The following is a 21247-nucleotide window of genomic DNA, read 5'->3' on the forward strand; positions in this document are numbered from 1 at the left end:
ACACTTAATGATGGCATTGGAGTTATGTGTTGCCACACAGTCATGTGTGTGTACAGGGAATACAGGAGTGGGCTGAGAACACAGCCCTGCGGGGCTCCAGTGTTGAGGGTCAGTGATTAGGAGGTGTTGCTGCCCATTCTAACCACCTGACGTCTGCCTGACAGGAAATCCAGGATCCAGCTGGACAGCGAGCTGTTTAAGCCCAGAGCCCGGAGTTTCACATCAAGCTTGGAGGGCACTATGGTGTTGAATGCTGAGCTGTAGTCTACAAAGAGCATTCTCACATGTGTTCCTTTTTTCCAGATGGGAGAGAGCAGTGTGTATTGTAGATGCAATGGCATCATCGGTGGAGCGGTTGTTGCGGTAGGCAAACTGCAATGGGTCCAAAGAGGGGGGCAGAACAGAGCAGATGTGATCTCTGATTAACCTCTCGAAGCATTTGCTGATGATGGGGGTCAGAGCAACAGGACGCCAGTCATTTAAGCAAGTGATTATAGCTTGCTTCGGAACAGGCACAATGGTTGATGTGATCTTACTTTCTGGAGAAATGTCCTTGGAACTGTTTGGCCATAATTACCATTGTTATGTTTGGAGTAAAAATGGTGAGGCTTGCAAGCCGAAGAACACCGAAGAACAACCGTGAAGCATGGGGGTGCTTTTCTGTAGGAGAGACTGGTGCACTTCACAAAATAGATGGCATCATGAGGAAGGACAATTATGTGGATATATTGAAATTGTGGCAAAATAGCTAAAGGACAACAAAGTCAAGGTATTGGACTGGAGTCGCCATCACAAATCCCTGACCTCAATCTGATAGAATCTTCGAGGCCTTCAAACCTGACTCAGTTACACCAGTTCTGTCTGGAGGAATGGGCCAAAATTCCAGCAACTTATTGTGAGAAGCTTGTGGAAGACTACCCAAAATGTTTGAACCAAGTTAAACAATTTAAAGGCAATGCTACAAAATACTAACAAAGTGTATGTAAACATCTGACCCACTGGGAATGTGATGAAGGAAATAAAATCTTACATATATAATTCTCTCTACTAATATTCTGATTCTTAAAATAAAGTAGTGATCTTAACTGACCAAATACAGGGAATGTTCTCTACGATTAAATGTCAGGAATTGTGAAAATGTGTGTTTATATGTATTTGGCTAAGGTGTATGTAAACTTCAACTGTATCTAATGACTAAAATCACAGTGTCAGGGAGCCCCTCTAGATTAAGAAGGCAGCAGATGATGACACAGAACACAGAGTATGAATAAAGTAGCTATTGCGTAACCAAAACTTGTTACTCCACCCTGGTTCCTGAATAGCTGGTTTTCTTAGAAGGCCTGAAAAACAATGGATTCCAGGCAGACGGAAGCCGTTTTTCTCTGAAGTCTCCACATCACATGGAGACCTACGGAATTAATTAAGGCCTCTGTACTCATCAAGGGGGTTTAGACTGAGTCTAGTGTTGAAGGGTGGTAACTTGGAAGTGGGCATAAAGAACAAAGAATGCTTTTTTGCATAAGCGATGCTTGTTTTGGCTATGGGCTGAAAATGTTTCTCTCTGGATATGAATCTTTGGCAGGTATTAATACCATTATAACAATAGTAGAAACTATAAGATGCAAATTCACTAAACGATTCTGCCACTTTTGTACACTGTATTTCAGTGCAAAAACCTGCATCTTATTCACTAATCACACACAATCCAGTTTAACAACTAAGCACTGAAGCATGACAATTTTAATGAAGTCATTGTCATTCTTTTATGTGCAAACAAGCCTCTTTTCAATGTAAATTAAGTTAATTATAGATGGCGCCTTATTCACAAAACTCTACCAGATGATAAATCAAATTTCATTAAAAAGAGATGTCTGTGTACAGTTTCTGTTGATCATGGCAGCAATTATTGATCGAATAATGAAGATGGCCATTATAACTGGACATACATCCAGGCATGCAGTGTATTCAAGTACACTTTTGACATTTTAAAGATCTGATTAAGGTTTTGTTTTTGTGGGCACATTTCAGGGGTAGAAATTAAGAGTGGATCAGGGTAAAAATGCCACAAAAATAGACAAAAATTCAAAATGTTGCAGGCAAAATAAATGCCCCTGTATTGGATTTTTTGTTTTATATACAGTTGAAGTCAGAAGTTTAAATATACTTCGGTTGAAGTCATTAAAACTCATTTTTTTAACCACTCCACAAATTCAATAATAGCAAACTATTGTTTTGACATGTCATTTAGGACATCTACTTTGTGCATGACACAAGTACGTTTTCCAACAATTGTTTACAGACAGATTGTTTCACTTTTAATTGACTACATCACAATTCCAGTGGGTCAGAAGCTAACATACACTAAATTAATTGTGCCATTATGCAGCTTGGAAAATTCTAGAAAATGATGTCAAGCCTTTAGACAATTAGCCAATTTGCATCTGATAGGAGGTGTACTGAATACCTGTGGATGTATTTGAAGGCCTACCTTCAAACTCAGTGCCTCTTTACTTGACATCATAGGAAAATCAAAAGAAATCAGCCAAGACATCAGAAAAAAGATTGTGGACTTCCACAAGTCTGGTTTATCTTTGGGAGCAATTTCCAAATGCCTGAAGGAACCACGTTCATCTGTACAAACAAAAGTACGCAAGTATAAACACCATGGGACCACGCGCCATCATACCGCTCAGGAAGGGGACACATTCTGTCTCCTAGAGATTAACATATTTTGGTGCGAAAAGTGCAAATCAATCCTAGAACAGCAGTAAAGGACAGTGTGAAGATGCTGGAGGAAACCAGTATACAAGTATCTATATCCACTCTAAAACGAGTCCTATATCAACATAACCTGAAAGGCTGCTCAGCAAGGAAGAAGCCACTGCTCCAAAACCGCCATAAAATAGCCAGACAACAGTTTGCAAGTGCACATGGCGACAAAGATCTTACATTTGGGAGAAATGTCCTCAGGTCTAATGAAACAAATGTAACTGTTTGGCCATTGTTATGATTGGAGGAAAAAATGTGAGGCTTGCAAGCCAAAGAACACCATCCCAACCGTGAAGCATGGGGGTGGCAGCATAATGTTGTGCGGGTGCTAGGGTTGTGGACGATGGCATCGTCCATCGTGATGGCTGACCAACATCACGATGTAGAGCCACCATCGTGATGCCACGCCCCTTTTGCGAGTCTTGCTAGTGTGACTCACTAATCCTAGTCTCTTCTATAGTTAACCTAAAAACTTTGCAGGGATTGCTCTGTAAATTAAATTGAGAATATAACTAATGCATATATGCTATTTTAAATACTGTAGTATATGCCAGAGACATGACGTGTTAGTCTGTGAAAATACCGTGTCAGGCAGGCTACACAAATATTGATCTTGACGTTGTTAGCTTCGTCTTTTTTTTACATGTCTTACACTGTACATTTAGATTAAAATATTTTATGTTGTAGGCTACAAGAAAATAGCCTTTATTAATTAATTATTAGTAGTTGTAGTGTCTCAGAAAATCTTGCTCATTGTCACATAGCTCTTGTATACACTGAAGCGGCAGTTTAAGATAAACCCAGACCAGCTGAACGTCAAATAACCTTTGTCTGGTTAATACTTTTAAAGAAAAATTTCCTTGGCCATAAATCCATAATGTCAAATCAAATGAAAGAAACAAGGTGAATATGAATAACACACATTTATTAAAACATAGAAGACCAACAAATAAAGAACAAGAAAACGGGAACAACACTCAGACCGAAAATCGGCATTAACATTTCACTTATAATTAGCAGCACAATTAACTTCAGCACAGGCTACAAAATAAATTATGTTATTGAAATATTGTGAAGTGGTCATATGAACTACACAAATGAACATTTAAAAAATAATATGCAATATCGAATAGCTCCGCAACGGATGGCGAAAAATGCGTAAAGAAGTCTAATATCTTTCACCATAGACCATGTTTAAATTTCGATGTTTCTGGCCAGAAATACCAACATATTCACTTTATCTGGTTTTAATAAGCTGCGGATTGGAGTAACTACTCTACCCGCTGTGCTGAAGACCCGCTCTGATGGAGTACTGGTAGCACATATGCACAGATATTTCCGTGCCAATCTTGCCATGAACGGAAACCTTTTGTCGTTCGTTTTCCACCAAGTCAGCGGGTCCTCTTCCCCGTCAATGGCCATTTCCTGCAGGTACATGGTCATTTCTGCCTCGACCTTTTGCTCATCAGTGAGTAAAATAATGAAATTATAGTTTTTAAGTGGAAAATATTATTTATGTAAAGAGATATATTAAAATAAAAAGTGCACAACTCTTCTTAAGTGAAAGCTAAAAAAAAAAATGCTTTACGTGTCGTGCAACCTACTGATAAAGTGCCGACGAGTCATTAGTTGGGTTAGTAAAATAACGAAATTATAATTTTTCATATAATTTTTGAAAATTATATGAAATTATATAATCCCCGTCCCACCCCACCCCACCGACGAAATCATCGCCCATCGTGATGTTTTACTGTCAACATCGTCAACTGCCAATTTAGGGGACATCGCCCAACCCTAGCGGGTGCTTCGCTGCAGGAGGGACTGGTGTACTTCACAAAATAGATGGCATCATGATGAAGGAACATTTTGTGGATGTATTGAAGCAAAATCTCAAGATATCTGCCATGCAGTTAAAGTTTGGTCGCAAATGGGTCTTCCAAATGAGCAAATGACCCCAAGCATACCTCCAAAGTTGTGGTAAAATGGCTTAAGGACAACAAAGTCAAAGTATTGGAGTGGCTATCACAAAGCCCTGACCTCAATCAGGCACTCAACACTTATTTTGGACTTACTGGAGAAAATCTTGAACTCTTCAATGACCACAGATGTTCTTAATTGTTTCATGGTCTCCTGGTGTAATTTTAAGCTTTTGTATTTTGGATCTTTGGGACAGGGCCAAATGTCTTGCTGAATTATCAACTTAAGCAGATGGAGTATTTGAGGTTGTGTACTCGAATGCACTTACCCCTGAGAGTTTGAGGTGTGGTCCGAGAGATCGGATGACATCTTCAGTTAAGTCTGACTGTTCAGTGTCCCACACAAACCCGATGGTCACGATTTCTGGAGAGTTCATCAACACGCGCCGGATTTTGATTCTCTGACCACAGTTACTCTATTGAGGAGGTAGAGATAAAAAATTTTTAAATGTAAGAAAAGAAACAAAAGCATAGATTAAATTCAGTTCACTTAAACCACACATTGTGACAAAACATTTCAATGCACTTAGCAAGACAAAAAGCAGTTCCTGTAGTGTGATGTGACTTCCTACTTTGCCTTTTTAAAAATGCATAATGTTTTGATATGTGAGAGGACATCTCCTATTTCATCTCACTACTTTACTTCTCATAGAGGTGTTACACTTGCAGAATATCAGATTGTGTGTCAATGGGGTGTGCTTGGTGAAATTACATGGCCTTCATTGAGAAAGAACCATCATTTTGTTTATGTTATCATCCGTTAAGGGCAAAATATACAACATGGTCAAAGTCACACATTTTCTTATTAGATTAGTGACCCAGATATAATAAAGAATCTTCAATCATTTGACGCCTTAACGTTTCAAGTTATTTCTTTTTCCAAAACACCAAAAAATTCCCCCTACAACTAACTTAAAAATAACTGTCAATTTCCAGCTTTAAATGAGACTTTTGGACCCCACTATATGAGATCACAACATTATCCAGATTGGAAAAGTATAAGGTATGATGAACACCCGCCACTGTGAGTGGTTAGTCACATCGGAGTCCACCTACCGGACAGTTACGCAGATCTCCAACTGTGCTTGCGGCTTGAAGCAACTCCCCAAATGTATCTGGACGCACCTTGTCATCCCTCCTCTCAAGAACTTGTTGGCTGAAGTGCAAAGAAAGAGGAAGGAGAAGTGTAAATTCCAAAACTCCTACATAGGCAGCTACCTACTAAGGCAGCATACTTGCAATCAGTGTTGGGTAAATTACTTAAAGTCATTCACTACAAATGACTAATTCTCTAAAATGATTTACTAATTACTTCATTGAAAAAGTAAACACATTAATAATTACTTTACTTTTTTCTAAAACACTGGAAAGATCTGGATTGCACATGACGTCATATCAGTGAATCCACGGCACCACCATATTGCTATGCCCAAACATTCAATGTCCCTATTGACTTAATAGGAAATCATCACATTTCAGCAAGTAAATATTAGTCATTCAATCACCAATTGTACATCTGAAATCTGAATGTACATCCCTACATTGCAAACGTCCTACACATGTAATTATTTATTTATTTAAAGTCGGGAAGTTTCCTGTTTCTTGAAAGCACAAGCAAGTTATGTCTATCTACTGTATATCAAACGGTATCCACCTCTAACAAAATTTATCAGCGAACAGATCAGCTGAATGTAAACAAGTTAAACTGAGGTAAGATACAAACAGACATTTTCAGACGTATTTGTTGTGATAATCAAAGAGTTTGTTCAGAGTTACTTGATTTATGATTTTATCAAAAAGTGCTTGTTCTCACGGTCACCTGAATAAGAGAGAACACTCTCTCTCCCTCTATCACACGCAGTGGGCGCTGAGATTGAGGGAGACATACCATGCAAAGCTGGTTAAAATTGATATGGGTTTGACTGTAGGACAATGAATTAAACAGGCTACAGGGAGTACTCCAAGGTCAAAACAAGCAAATCCCGAGCATTTAAGGCAATTTAGAAATATACTGAACTCCAGGGCAGGTGAATACTCCGACATGGCGATCTGCATCTCCTACCTCGTAACAAATATTAGCCATAACAAGCATTAAACGTGATTGTCACTACAGGGGGATATGCAACTATCATTTCCGCAGGTCGGAGATGGTGAAACTGGGGTGTTTTCACCTGTCAGTCATTGACGCTCTATGAGAGGTTGGGCATACTAAGATGGCCACTCGAACACTTCCGGTGGCTTCACTTCCTGCTGGCAGTTTAATGTTGCGTCATCGATCCAGTTCTATTTATTTATCAGTGTTTGTCACAAAAAAAATAATGTATTTTCCCACTCAACAAATTCAAAATAATTGTTTGTTTATTATCGCACACCCTTCTGATGTCACAGAAACGCAAACAGACATTCATATGAACATTTGAACTCACATTTTAATTGTATTACACATATTTCTATATATTTTTTAGAGACATATGTAACCCAGGTAATGTACATAAAAGTAATTACTTTCACTGAAAGTCAGTAACTGTAATCCGATTTCAAGAATTTTAAATGTAATGCATTACACTACTTGTTGTGCTTAAAATGTATACGATTACAGTAACTTATTACTTTGTAATCCGATACCACCCAACACTGCTTCCAGTCATAAAAAGTGACAGAATAGTGACAGATTTCTTATTCTCTCCACCAGGGGTCGGCAACCTTTTTGATATGGAGTGCCATTTTTATTTTCCTGGTCAATGTATGTGCCGACGACTCCAAACCAAACATTTTTTATTACATTTGCGCATGTTTCAGTCCACTTATGAGCCTTTTTTTTGGGTTGAGCCTGACCAGTACCTGGATGGAAGAACTCCTGGGGAAAACCAAGGTTGCTGCTGGAAGAGGTATTAGGGTGGTCAGCAGGGGGTGCTTACCCTGCAGTCTGTGTGGGTCCTAATGACCCAGTATAGTAACGGGGACACTATACTGTAAAAGGTCTTTCGGACGAGACGTTAAACCGAGGTGCTAACTCTCTGTGGTCGATAAAAATCCCAGGGCACTTCTCGTAAAGAGTAGGGGTATAACCCCGGTGTCCTATACAAATTCTGCCCAATAGCCCTTATCTATCAAGGCCTCCTAATATTCTCCATCCCTGAATTGGCTACATCACTCTACTCTCCTCTCCACCAATAGCTAGTGTGTGGTGTTGAGAGCATGCCAATGACACCTTAAAAGGCAGCTCACTAAGTTTTGGCACAGATCATACAAGATGGTTTGTGTGGTGCTTATTGCTTACCAGAGTGCTGTGGTGGACACATAATGCACAAGCTCAGTGAAGGGTAGCGGGTCGGATGATGCCCCACAGCTCCTACAAACTGACTAAAGGAAACGTACACACATAAACAAAGTGATTCATTACTAGTCACCATAATCTATAATAATCATATAATTGTCTTGATTATACTTTATAATGCAAGCGATGTCTCAAACTAAATGTATTTTTACACACTTATATATTGTGTATCCTAGATGATGTACAGCATGTAAAATTAGCACATTAAGCACCCATCATTTCTTTAATGGCCATATCCTGTTTAAAACGGCAAATAAACAAGGTATATGACATGTTAGGATAAATATAAATTTGCTTTATATGATGGTCTCTAAATTATATATATATGTAAAATGGTATCACATTGTTTCTGGAAATGACAACATGATAATGCTATGAAATTGTATACATGTACCATGGTTAAACCATGTTTTTGCACATGTACCATGGTAAAACAATTTATATTTGGACATGCACAATGGTAAAACAATTGCTGGAGAGGTATCATGATAATGCTTTGTATGTTTTTGGACATGGTACCATGGTAAAACCCTTTTTGATGTGGTACCATGATAATATTATGCATTTTTAGACATGTAACATGGTAACAAAAATTTTGGACCTGGGTTTCATGGTAAAACCATTATTTTGGACATGTATCATGGTAAACCCATGTTTTTAGACATGCACTATGGTAATAACTTGTTTTTAGTTTTAGACAAAACAAATCATGACATCTGATGTTAGATAGTAGGACAATAACATAGTAGTAAGATAAATGTGAGAATGAAGATGTATGTGGAGTGTGGAAGAGTGTATAAACAGCTGAGTGAGACTGTAATTGTCTGCCAGAATAATGGACATTTCATGCCAGGGAAAGGTAATACACAAAATAAGGAGAGTAGAAGGAACATCAATAAATACATAAATAAACACCATGGCTTTGACGTAGCTTGGAATGCCATGTAAATACCATGGTATATGAATTGGGTAATTATTTGATTCCAAGCTATATCCCAAAGTAACATGATATTACCATCAATGCACCATGATACCACCACAGTACTGTTTTCTAAGGGCTGTATTCCCACGTCTCAAGAGAAGGAGGGCGATGGAATGGTAATTCTGTCACAGAATTAGTATTCTGTGTGTGTGCCAACCACTGTACCCGACTGATTAAAAACCACCAGTGCAGGACAGTGATCCATTCTGTTTCTCACATGAGTTGCAGGTGTGTGCACATGTTAGGTAGGGTATTAAAAAGACTGCGATACCTGTTCATAAAGTGTCATAGCAAACTTCTGATGCGTGATGCAGGACTTAGAGGTACAGGCATCCGTCTCGCAATCAGGTGCGATGTGCAGGTGAATCCTTTCTAGAATATTTTCCTGTAAAAAAAATAAATAAAAAAAGTGCTGTTAGTGTTTGTGTAAAGAGGCATTTTTCCAAAAGGTATTTACAGGTGAAGTGTTTCTGTGCCACTCAAGTCAACAAATGGAATTTCAAAAATAATTATTGTTTTCAAACTGATTTCCCAAACACTTATCCCATTGGTCGAACAAATGGATAGGCCCCAAACACCAACGGTTAAACTAATTTTGCTGTGTCATACTGGTCAGGGTTTGTTAGCACCACCAAGCAGCAATGTTTACACTTTTCAGGGAAATCTACCTACAAGTAGTCTCTGCGCATTAAGTTGGGAGGAAGTATTCTAACATCCAAAACATAACCACACTTTAGCTTTTAGATTGAAACATACTCTATGCAAGTACATGATCGCAGCTTGATTTTGTGAGTTGTTGCATTCCAATGTGTCCGAATGCAATTCATAACAATGCATGTATGCTTTTCATTCTCAACAGTGCCACCAGGGTGTGTAAACTGTCCGCATTTACCAAGACAACAATTGTCATGGCACACCAACAGTTTGAATACAATATTTTTGAGCAAGTCAATATATTTATAGCAACTTTCCTGAATAATATCAGATCCAGTTTACTGGCAATTTTTTAAAGGTAACACCAGAACGCACATAAGCATGTTCAAGCAGCAAAGAATGTTTCTGGGCTTAATTATAAAAAAAAAAAAAATTTAACCAACTAAAGAGGAGGTACAAACAATATTAAAAATGCCATACTTTAATAAGAAGAAGGTGCAACACTTGCGCTACATGCAAAAAAGAGAGCTTTATTCAATAACAACAAAAAAAAAAATCAATGTTTTGGCCACCATCAGGGCCTTCATCAGACTTAATCAGCTTATCAAATATTACAGAAGACAAGATATTTCAACTCAATTGCAGGTGATTTATCATATTAAATAATAAAGAACAAATGCAATAGACCAACATGAAAACAATTCCTCTACCTACCAGAGAAGCAAACGTTAGATTTGTTTGGGCTGGAACAATGATACCTTAGCATTAAGTGAATGAATGCAGAGCTTGCGTAATTTTCCCCAAGCCTATTATCTGCTTAAACATACCCTTTCAAACTTGAGAACCGTGGGTACATTGAGTAATGCCAACAGTGCTGTCACAACTTGCCCTTTTGCAATGAAGTAGGATTAATTTTATGTTTCGCCAATAAAGATTAAGGATAACATTTGTTTTTCACTGGCACGGGTCTGTACAAAAGGGCAACTTAAACAAAAAAGATAAATCCATTATTGGATGCGTTGCCTTCTCCCTAAGCACTGATAAAGAGCCTTCATTGACATCAATGTAAATGCACCTCCAGGCTTGACTTGATAGAGCGCCTTCATTGATCATGTTGTTTAGGACAGCACTGTAAACAAACCTTTACTGAGGTAATGACTGACTCTCCACAGTCCAGCTGTGCTAAACAGAAAATGATTACAGGCTCCAGTGCTAAGCAGGTTTACTGCAATTAGGTGGCCTGAGAGAAATGCACATTACTAAGGAGTGAACATGCTTGCTTCAGCCTTTTCTGTGAGAGAGTAACATGGGAGCCAAGGGAAGCGAAATACAAACACTTATATTTGTTAGGGTGCATGAACTATACTGTGCACACAGAGCTTTATTTGGAACTGTTTTGAAGACATAAAGATATGAGCTTGCCCTTTATATCAGTATTTCATTTCTCTATAAAAAGACAATCTAAAATAACCACATTGCAATTTTGAAGGTAAAATGTGCAATTTATGTGGCACTTGCATCACCAAACAGAAAAGTAAAACAAACTTCTAAAAATTCCCCCACATTTTCCATTGGCCAGGCAAGCAGATAGTCCTGCCTAAAACTAATGCTACTAGTTGAGCTAATGTTACTGTGCCAGAGAGTTTAAACTTTGAAAAGAAATTGACCTAAAAATTGCTTTTTTTTATAGATGTCTCTTCACATTAAGCTGGGATATGAGAAAGTGTTTAAACTTTGGGGAAAAAAAAAGACACGTCAGCTTTAAGCTCTTGGGTTGAAAATACAAAAGTGACAAAATGTCTTAAAATTGGAGGGGGTCACACAGCCAAACAAAACCCAACAGATGGCCTGAAATCAAATAGACTGAAAAAACTAAACTTGAAAAAGCTATTAATATCATTTCTATTTACATGTTACCCATTTAGCATTTGTCATGATATTTTCCTTTTGGTTTCTGACTCACAAACACACACAGACAGACACTTACGAAGCATTCAGCAGCATCGTCCATAAGGCCTAACTGAAAGCGCTGTTCATCCCTAAATGTTTCGGCAAGGGCAATGCGAAGGTTATCCGAGGGTAGCGCTCGCTCTCGACTGTGCTGGAACTGACAGAATATTCCCTGCACAACAAACAAAATGTACTTACTGAATTTTGACACAAAACACAATTTAAGAAGATATTAAGAGGGATATTTCAGGTTCAATACAAGTTTAGCTCAATTGACATCATTTGTGGCATAATTTTGATTTTCGAATCCCTCCTTTAATTAAAAATAAACACACACATACACACACAATTGCAATGAGGGACTTACAATGGAAGTGAATGGGGCTAGTCAAAAACAACACACACCGTTTGAAAAGTAAAGCCACAAGTTATAAACGTTATACGCGTTAACATGTAACTTGCTTACTAGCCAGAATTGTGCAATATTTAAACTTTTTTGCATACCGTCATGACGGTAACACCGGTAAACCCTATAATCTTGTAAAAGCGGGAAATCATTCCCTGTCTTAGGTCAGTTAGGATCACTATTTTAAGAATGTGAAATGTCAGAATAATAGTAGAGAGAATTATTTATTTCAGTTTTTATATCTTTCATCACATTCCCAGTGGGTCAAATGTTTGCATACAATTAGATAGTATTTGGTAGCATTGCCTTTAAATTGTTTACATTTACATTTATGCATTTAGCAGACGCTTTTATCCAAAGCGACAATGCAGGGACAATCCATTATCAATTATTACAGGGACAATCCCCCCGGAGCAACCTGGAGTTAAGTGCCTTGCTCAAGGACACAATGGTGGTAACTGTGGGGATCGAACCAGAGACCTTCTGATTACCAGCTCAGCGCTTTAGCCCACTACGCCACCACCACTCCACTGTTTAACTTGGTTCAAAAATTTTGGGTAGCCTTTCACAAGCATATCACAATAAGTGAAATTTTGGCCCATTCCTCCAGACAGAACTGGTGTAACTGAGTCAGGTTTGTAGGCCTCCGTGCTCACACACACTTTTTCAGTTTTGCCCACAAATATTCTGATTGAGGTCAGGGTTTTGTGATGGCAACTCCAGTCCAATACCTTGACTTTGTTGTCCTTTAGCTATTTTGCCACAACTTCAATATATCCACATAATTGTCCTTCCTCATGATGCCATCTATTTTGTGAAGTGCACCAGTCTCTCCTACAGAAAAGCACCCACACAACATGATGCTGCCACCCCCATGCTTCAAGGTTGGGATGGTGTTCTTCGGCTTGCAAGCCTCACCATTTATACTCAAAACATAACAATGGTAATTAAGGCCAAACAGTTCCGAGGACATTTCTCCAGAAAGTAAGATCTTTGTCCCCATGTGCACTTGCAAACTGTAGTCTGGCTTTTTTATGGTGGTTTTGGCTTCTTCCTTGCTGAGCAACCTTTCAGATAATGTCGATTTAGGACTTATTAGTTAGATACTTGACTAACTTAGTGCAAGTAAACTTCTGACCCACTGGAATTGTGATATAGTCAATTAAAAGTGAACCAATCTGTCTGTAAACAGTTGTTTGAAAAATTACTTGTGTCATGCACAAAGTAGCTGTCCTAAAAAACTTGCCAAAACTATAGTTTGCTAATATGAAATCTGTGGAGTGGTTACAAAATTTGGTTTAATGACTTCAACCTAAGTGTATGTAAACTTCTGACTTCAACTGTATCTCAGCTCTGTAGGTTCATACAATGCAAGTTAATTGGTACCAAAATTTTGACGGTCCAAAAAGTGCATAAAAGCAGCATAAAAAGTATCCATCTGGCTCCATTGATTAAATCCATCTCTTCAGAAACTATATGATAGGTGTGGGTGAGAAGCAGATCAATATTTAACTCCTTTAACTATAAATCTCCAGTTTCACATTCTTCTTTTGTTTTTGCCAATTTGCATTCTTTGTGCATATCGCCACCAACTACGGACTTTTTGATCTGTTGAATACTGATCTGTTTCTCGCCCACACAGATCATATCTTTTCTGAAGACATAAATTAAACCAATGGAGTCATATGGATTACTTTTATGCTGCTTATTATATGATTTTTGGACCTTCCAAACTCTGGTCATGTTTCACTTGCAATATGGACATAAAGAGCTGAGATTTTCTTCTAAAAATCATTTTGTGTTCAGTAAAAGAAAGTTAGTCATACACATCTGGGATGGCATGAGAGTCAGTAAATGATGCAAGATTTTTCCTTTTTTGGATGAACTATCCCTTTAATAACAGAAAAATCATGCTAACAACGTATAATGCTTATGTTTTGTGGCTATAGTTTTGAAACCTTTATGAACTGGCTCCATTCCCTTCCACTGTAAATACCTAACTATAACCATGATCTTTTTTAAAACATTTTAAATAAACAAAAGATGAATCAATATTATCCCACAAAAGCTGTAAACATTTATTTAAATATGTTTAATGTTTTGTTTGGCCAGGAGAATACCTTCAAAGCACAGAAAATGCAGGAGTCACCCAGGCAGTAGTGGTTTGGGAGCTGCCGAAGACTCCGTCTGAAGATATCCAGCTGCCATAACACCTGGAACAAACAATTATAGATGCGGAATTAGATTTCTTCACCTCACAAATTGTTACGTACATATACGTTGGCTTTGTTCCAAAAACTAGTGAGCTAGACAGCATTTTAAGGGATCGGACGCACTCCCTTTGTGAATGTTGGCCCACACCACAGGCAGCAAAATTATGCTGTCTTTAAAGATACCTAGCTTCTGACAAATTCCAAGTAAGCTTTAAATGTATTCGTGACTAGGCAATCCCCAAAAAAAATCAATAAATAAAATACAAGATGGCGGAAGGATTCAAGAGAAGTGTCGATTTTAAATATATTTCATTCAATACTGAAAGGTATAAATTAAAATTGGTAAAACCTAAAAAATCTTTTTTAGGTTTTCTTTGTTAACTTAGCAACATGCTAACATGCAACATGGAATAAATAGCGAGGCGATTCTCTTGTGTGCTTCATGTGAGGTGCGCTATTTGTGTAACATGTGGAGTCGCTGCCTATTTAGTGTTTTGAGTCAGTCATGAGGTTCGATTTCAGTTTGGATGCTGCCTTGGAAGGTAGCAGCAGACAGCAAGGCCGCTTGCTAGGTTTTTAAAAACAAATCCAATGAGTGCTTCTCCACAAACCAATTTTGCATCCGATGAATCTTCCTAAATTTTTGAATCTTTTTATTTTGCATGAGGCATTTGATATCTCAAACTTTAGGCCAACCTCCATTGACTATGTTTTCTTACATGCTTTTTTTTAATGATTGGCCTTCATTGTGAACAGAAACTCTGAGAAGTGAAATGTGACTCATAATGTCCTTGCTTGGTGGACAGAGATTAAGGGAGGTGAGGCTATGTTGACAGAAGATGGGGAGAAGAGAGTTGTTCATCTGTGTGTGTGTGTGTGTGTGTGTGTGTGTGTGTGTGTGTGTGTGTGTGTGTGTGTGTGTGTGTGTGTGTGTGTGTGTATTGGCAGTATAAGGTTACTCTTCTTTCAATGTCTTTTCCTTAAGCCCCAGAAAACTTAGTCTGAACACAGCCTGAGTATGTCCTCACTTCATGGTGATGAGTACATGAACAAGAGAGCACACCCCCACTAAATCAATCATTATGTCCACATTCCCATCCACAGGGGACAAACAGCTTTCCAGTAACCAGCAGACAGACTGAGAACATGACAAAGACTTCTGTGAGCAAGATCTGGAGGTTGATGGGTGGAGTTGAGATGCCGTGAATATTTGCGTTCAATGGAACATTATGTAAGTGCTCTCTCAGAGGGCATTGAAGAGATGACTGTTGAGACTGTGAAAGTTGGATGTCAGATGTGAGTCAAGAAATTTAAGTCTGTTTAGGGGGGTGCGTGGGGGGAGGTGACTAATATGCTACTATGTCTTAAAGAGTCTTAAAATGTGCTGCAAAGGCAAAAAACAGTAACCCCATAAACAAATCCTTCAAATCAAACATCCTATGTATTTATGTTAACCTTACAAAAAGTACTGTGATATGTGCCATAGAACAGTGATGTCATCAGATGGTAATGCCATGGTACTTTAAAATATATTATGGTACTAAATGATTACCATAACAGTATACCATGGTATTTACATAGCATTTAGGGCCCTATGAAATCATTTGTATTTTTTCAAAATTCCAATAAATTTTTTCCCACAATGTGTGTTTTCTGTTTAATTTAGATTTCAATCATTGGATTATTTTTTATTATATGAATAGTGTCTATAGTGATCCTCGCAGCACAATCCATAATCTAATATTTGGTCAACTTCAGATCTGCACAGTAGAGCATTACAGTATTATAGAAAGCAGCGATGAAATTCTTGCATGAGATATTGCTTAAGTATAATATCACTTTTATTGATATTATTATTATTAATGCTACTACATTGAAAATAAAATTTTACTATTCAGGAGGTAATATTTTTGGAAGAATTTTAAAGATTTCATGCATCTAGTTAAATGGAGCTTTTATTTAGGCATACGCCCGGATGTTTTTGATGGCGTCACTTACACAAAAAGCTAATGTGCATTTTAAACACAAAAGGCTATGATATAATTGTAAAAATATATAGTCTGCATGTGCTGTGCTTCACAATGAATAAAGTGCTCTGCCACGATCTTGTCATTAATACACACACAGAGCATGATGTTAATGATGTGGTTAGTTTATAATTACTGATGAAGCATGCAGCTCATGTAGGCCATTTCTTTAATTACATCTCAGGCTTTTGTGGTTTAATAATCACACTAGGACATAGCACAAATTTGATTAGATGAATTGTGTATTTATACATTAATTTCATCCCAAATTTGTCAAATTCATTGACATTCTGTGTTTTATAGTTAATTCAATTTTTATGACTGGATTCCGTGTGTCCATCCATGTTTTACACATAGTGGAAAATATACTGCCCCAAGTATTCAAAAGCACTGTGGCAATGTGACCCATCCAATTTTAAGAAAATTTGTCACTTTTGTATTTTCAACCCCAAAAAAGCTGAAGCTGAAAAGTGTATTATTTTTTCAATGTTTAAATACTATCTCATATTCCAGATTAAATGTGCAATATGTAACAATTTTCATGCAATATAAAAAAAAATAATAATAATAAAACAAAAAAAAACTGTCATAAACAATGTTAATCTGTAATTATTCAGCAAGGTAAACTACAATAACACATTAAATGAATTCTAGACAATGTAAATTCATACATGAGAGAATATTTATATTCATACGATAGAAAACATATACATTCTATTATTATAAAACAATAGTGCATCAATATATCAAAATGACAGTTGTGATGGAATCACATCAATACTGAATTGTGTCAACATATTTATAAATGTACAGTCTATTTTATGAACAGCTACTGTCATCATCCACCAAATTTAGCTAACAGCTATTGATAAAGCTGGCTAGCTAGCTAACACTGACATAGGCTATGTAGGCTATATATAAATGCAGTCTATATATCGTGCAAAGAAAAGTGATTACTTCAAACTACAGTCTCGCATAATCAGACCTATATCCACACTTTGTTTTAGCACTGTTCCAGCACTTGAGAGTCAAATATAATATACAGTCTCAAAGTTTTTATTAAAACAATCATAACTGTGTAATTTTAATTATGCTACTTCATCTGTTAGCATGATGCAGGTGGATCACGTTCAGTCTCTTTGTACGTTACGTTATTGTTTTGGTTGATGCTCACGCGTGTCCATATAGAGTGTGTGCACGAGCGTGAGCACAAGCACGAGCAACAGGTAGCTGGCTGCAGTTCACTTAATGGCCACAGGTGTCATTAATTACAAGGGTTTATGAATCTTACATACTGCACCATTAATGCCATGGTATTACCATGGTAGGTGTCCAAAAGATTTTGCAATACCATGGCACCCTGTCCAAAAACCAAGTCTAACCATGTACTTGTATGTTTTGTAAGTAAATCCAATTAAGCTATTTTTGTAATAGCAAAAACAAGTGTGCCATTTGATAGAAATAGGGTAAAGTATTACGGTACTATTCAAGCAAGGTATCAGATGGGAATACATTGCTACTTTAAAATATACCTGGGTAGTAAATGATTGGCATAATAATATACCATGCTATTTACATAGTACTCAAATGGTATGTTTGGTTTCAAAGAAAACCATGGTATTACTATGGTACATGTCCCAAAAACAAAAGTCTAAAAACCATGTCATACCAAGAACTTTTTTGAGTGCGTTCACTTGAGCAATTTTTTGCGATAGCAAGAAACAAAATAAAACAAAATAGCCAATAGATAAAAATAGGGCCAATTAAAAAATTACCATTCAAAAGGTATGTCTACGAAAAACAGACCTTATTATGCAACCGTTCCTTTAGTTTTAGGACAAACATGTACCTGCACTGCACTGTTGAGGAAGCAGCTGTTCTGTCCCGGCTCATTTAGAAGTCCCTTGGTTGGGGCCAGTGACAGCATAGATCCTGGCTGGTACGACCTGGAAAGATTGCCCCCCGGTCTCCTGAAGAACTTCACCCATGCCATTGGATTTGGGGTATCTGCCTTCCTGCTGATTAACAGTAATTGTTCAAGCAGATTTTGAGTATTGATATACATTTTAGTCCACATTCAAAGCTGAAGCACAAAGGACAGAGATCTTATGAAACGTTCATGTAGTTTCAAACCCATATGATTTTCTTTCTTCCATGGAAAGCAAAAAGAGATGTTAAGCAGAATGGTAGCCTCATTCACCATTCACTTTAATTGTATGGACAGATACTGAGATTGAAAGCGATTGGTGACTGAGGCTGTCAGTCCCTAACACGCTACTTTTGTGTTGGAATGACATTGGGGTGAGTAAATAATGATAGTTTCATTTTTGGTTGAACCATTTTTTTAATTTGAGGATTTAATGGTCCATTTCAAACACATTCCAGTGAATCAAAGAGTAACAAGAGTAACAAGAATACTTTTGGTTTGCTACTGACCTGTGTGAAAGAGGTCTCTTGATTGCATTTGTCATAGACAAGGTGGTTTGATCACTCCCTGAATGGGGTGGGGGATTTGAGCGGGTCCTTGGTGGGTACTGTGGCCATGCGGCCTCTAGTAACTCGCAGCATAGTTATGAAGCACACATGAGGTGTCAGCTGAAATCAGTCAACCTTTAAAGGGTCATCCATATCTGAGACGCTGCAAGTGGAGGATATCAGCCTTAGGTTTCAGTAGCATCCACTCTGCGGAGAGAAGCGGTGTGTGAATTCCTGAAGCGCTGTATGCAGTGAGGAAAACATTTTACATTTACAACATGATTGCTCAAATAGTGTGTTACAAAAAAAAAACGGTTCACCCAAAAATGAAAATCCTGTCATCATTTATTCACCCTCATATTGTTTCATACCCATATGACTGACTTTCTTCAGTGGAACACAGGAGGAGATGTTATGCAGTATGTTAGTCTCAGTCATCATTATTGCATCCTTTTTCCACACAAAGAAAGTGAATGGTGACTGAGTCCAACATTCTACTTAACATTGCCTTATGTATTCTTGTGTGAATAATGGCATATATACTGTATATGTTTTTAGTGAACTGTCCCTTTAACCATTAAATCATATTATACTTAAATATGCATAAAAAATATGCAATTATTTTGCTTTATCACCTGATTAATCTCATGTCTAATCAAATGGTGACACTGTAATCAATATAGAACCATCCATCACTATAAACAATGTTTTATAAACCACCACTGGAAATAATGTTTTGATATTTATTGAACCTTTGAACTTTCACCACAGGAGGAGTGGCTAAACACCTCAAAACTGTGCAAAAGTCAGTAGGTCAGCTCTCAAACAACTGATACTGCTGCAATTAATAATGTTATTGTTTAACTTTTTATGACTATCCTTTGTACCAACCTATTTACTTTTTAGAGCAAGGTGACGTTATCCAATATAATCAGGCTGACATTAATGTAACACTTAAAAACGAAGTGTAATAGGGTCTTAGTTGCTCACCTTCAGACATTTTAAAACTGGTATAATGTCTTAATTTTTTTGTTCCAATGTTAGAGATCACAAGTGGTGATACCGAATAATAAGTGTAATAAACATCCATAATCGACAGTTTGGCAGTTGGTTGGCATAAAAATATGGACTTCTTAGAACGTCTTATCAAGTTTTTCCAAGTCATATTTTTAGGGTTAATGGTTCGAACAAACCTCTAACCTTAAGTATTACATTTTAGTGTATAACTTGTATTCATAACAACATTTGAGCAACGGACATTAATATTTGATACCTCAAGTCGTGTGGCTTGCTGAAGTGAGGTTCTTTTAATATTAAAAAGTAAAGACAGAACAGGACATGAAGTTCCAAGACAAAATGTGTGTGTTCCAAAAATGCTACACACACTTTGAGAACCACGGTTAGTTCTTGGCCGAGATCGTGGTGTGAAGGTCTGGAGAAATCTTTGGTTAAACTGTTTAATTTGGTCAAAAATGTAAGACATCCTTTGTTTAGTTTTTTACAGATTAGCTTCAGATTATTATATTTGAAAAAATTTTCCAAAAGAAAAGCTACACGTTTATTTGTCTCCAGCACTTCTCTCATTTTGAATGGGATCCCAACAACCAGAAGTTTCCTTGCATTAAACGCGTTCAAATGATTTTGTTCATTTTTGTACAGACTTGTGAATGTCTCTATGTGAATGCATGTACATAAGACAAACAAAAACCTGTTCAACAGCATTTCATTCACACTGGTATTCAAAAAATTCAGAAGAACTTTTATACAGTGACCAACAGAGAACAGTATGACCACTGACCCACTAATAGACATTTTTCTTAGGGTTAGGCAATTAAACAAGGCACAAAAATGGCTACTTGAGGCTCTGAGGTGTCCTTCTCATTTGTAATGTGGCTACAGATGACAATAGCAACAGCATTCCAAGGTGATCATTTAAGACACTTTGTTGCTAAAGAGCTCTAGTATTCAGGATTATGCTCAGAGCTTGGCCCAGGAGACACATCTCCATGTATACATCTTACACAGTAACATATGTTCCACTTTGAAATCATTTTTGTAGGGTTGGGTAGAACATGATATGCAAGGTGGACTCTAAAAATGATTGCTCATTTGGTAATTTAGACTGAATTTTGAGATAAATGTGATCTCAGTGATTTGGACCGTGGCATGATTGTTGGTGCCAGACAGGCTGGTTTGAATATTTCTGCAACTGCTGAGCTCTTGGGATTTTCACACAACAGTCCCTAGAGTTTACTCTTTACAATAACATGGTGTCAAAAACAAAAAAACATCCATTGAGCGGTAGTTCCGTGGCCGGAAATGCCTTGTTGATGAGAGGTCAGCAGAGACTGGCCAGACTGGTAACGGTAACTCAGATAACCACTCTGTGCAATTGTATTGAGCAGATTAGCATCTCAGAATGCACAAGTCGCTTGAGCACTGCATGTTACATCCTGTC

General features: G+C 37.5%; 1 protein-coding gene across 4 annotated transcripts in view; it reads right to left on the reverse strand.

Moving 5' to 3' along the window:
- Nucleotides 1-21247, reverse strand: part of LOC127653224 (inactive ubiquitin carboxyl-terminal hydrolase 53-like) — a 64291-nt gene that overhangs the window by 29671 nt on the left and 13373 nt on the right. Inside the window, exons 2-9 of one of the 4 annotated variants that reach the window (XM_052139849.1) lie at nt 18751-18996; nt 18164-18329; nt 14195-14287; nt 11706-11840; nt 9336-9449; nt 8026-8108; nt 5802-5901; nt 5015-5161 (exon numbers count right to left, since the gene is read on the reverse strand). In XM_052139849.1, the coding sequence (XP_051995809.1) occupies nt 5015-5161; nt 5802-5901; nt 8026-8108; nt 9336-9449; nt 11706-11840; nt 14195-14287; nt 18164-18329; nt 18751-18785 (873 nt within the window). In that variant the 5' untranslated portion in view covers nt 18786-18996. Of the gene's footprint in view, nt 1-5014; nt 5162-5801; nt 5902-8025; nt 8109-9335; nt 9450-11705; nt 11841-14194; nt 14288-18163; nt 18333-18750; nt 19032-21247 lie in introns of all 4 variants that reach the window. The other 3 variants (XM_052139833.1, XM_052139841.1, XM_052139858.1) reach the window with 3 other exon arrangements.

The sequence above is a fragment of the Xyrauchen texanus genome, chromosome 2, assembly GCF_025860055.1.
Source record: "Xyrauchen texanus isolate HMW12.3.18 chromosome 2, RBS_HiC_50CHRs, whole genome shotgun sequence".
Lineage (NCBI taxonomy): Eukaryota > Metazoa > Chordata > Actinopteri > Cypriniformes > Catostomidae > Xyrauchen > Xyrauchen texanus.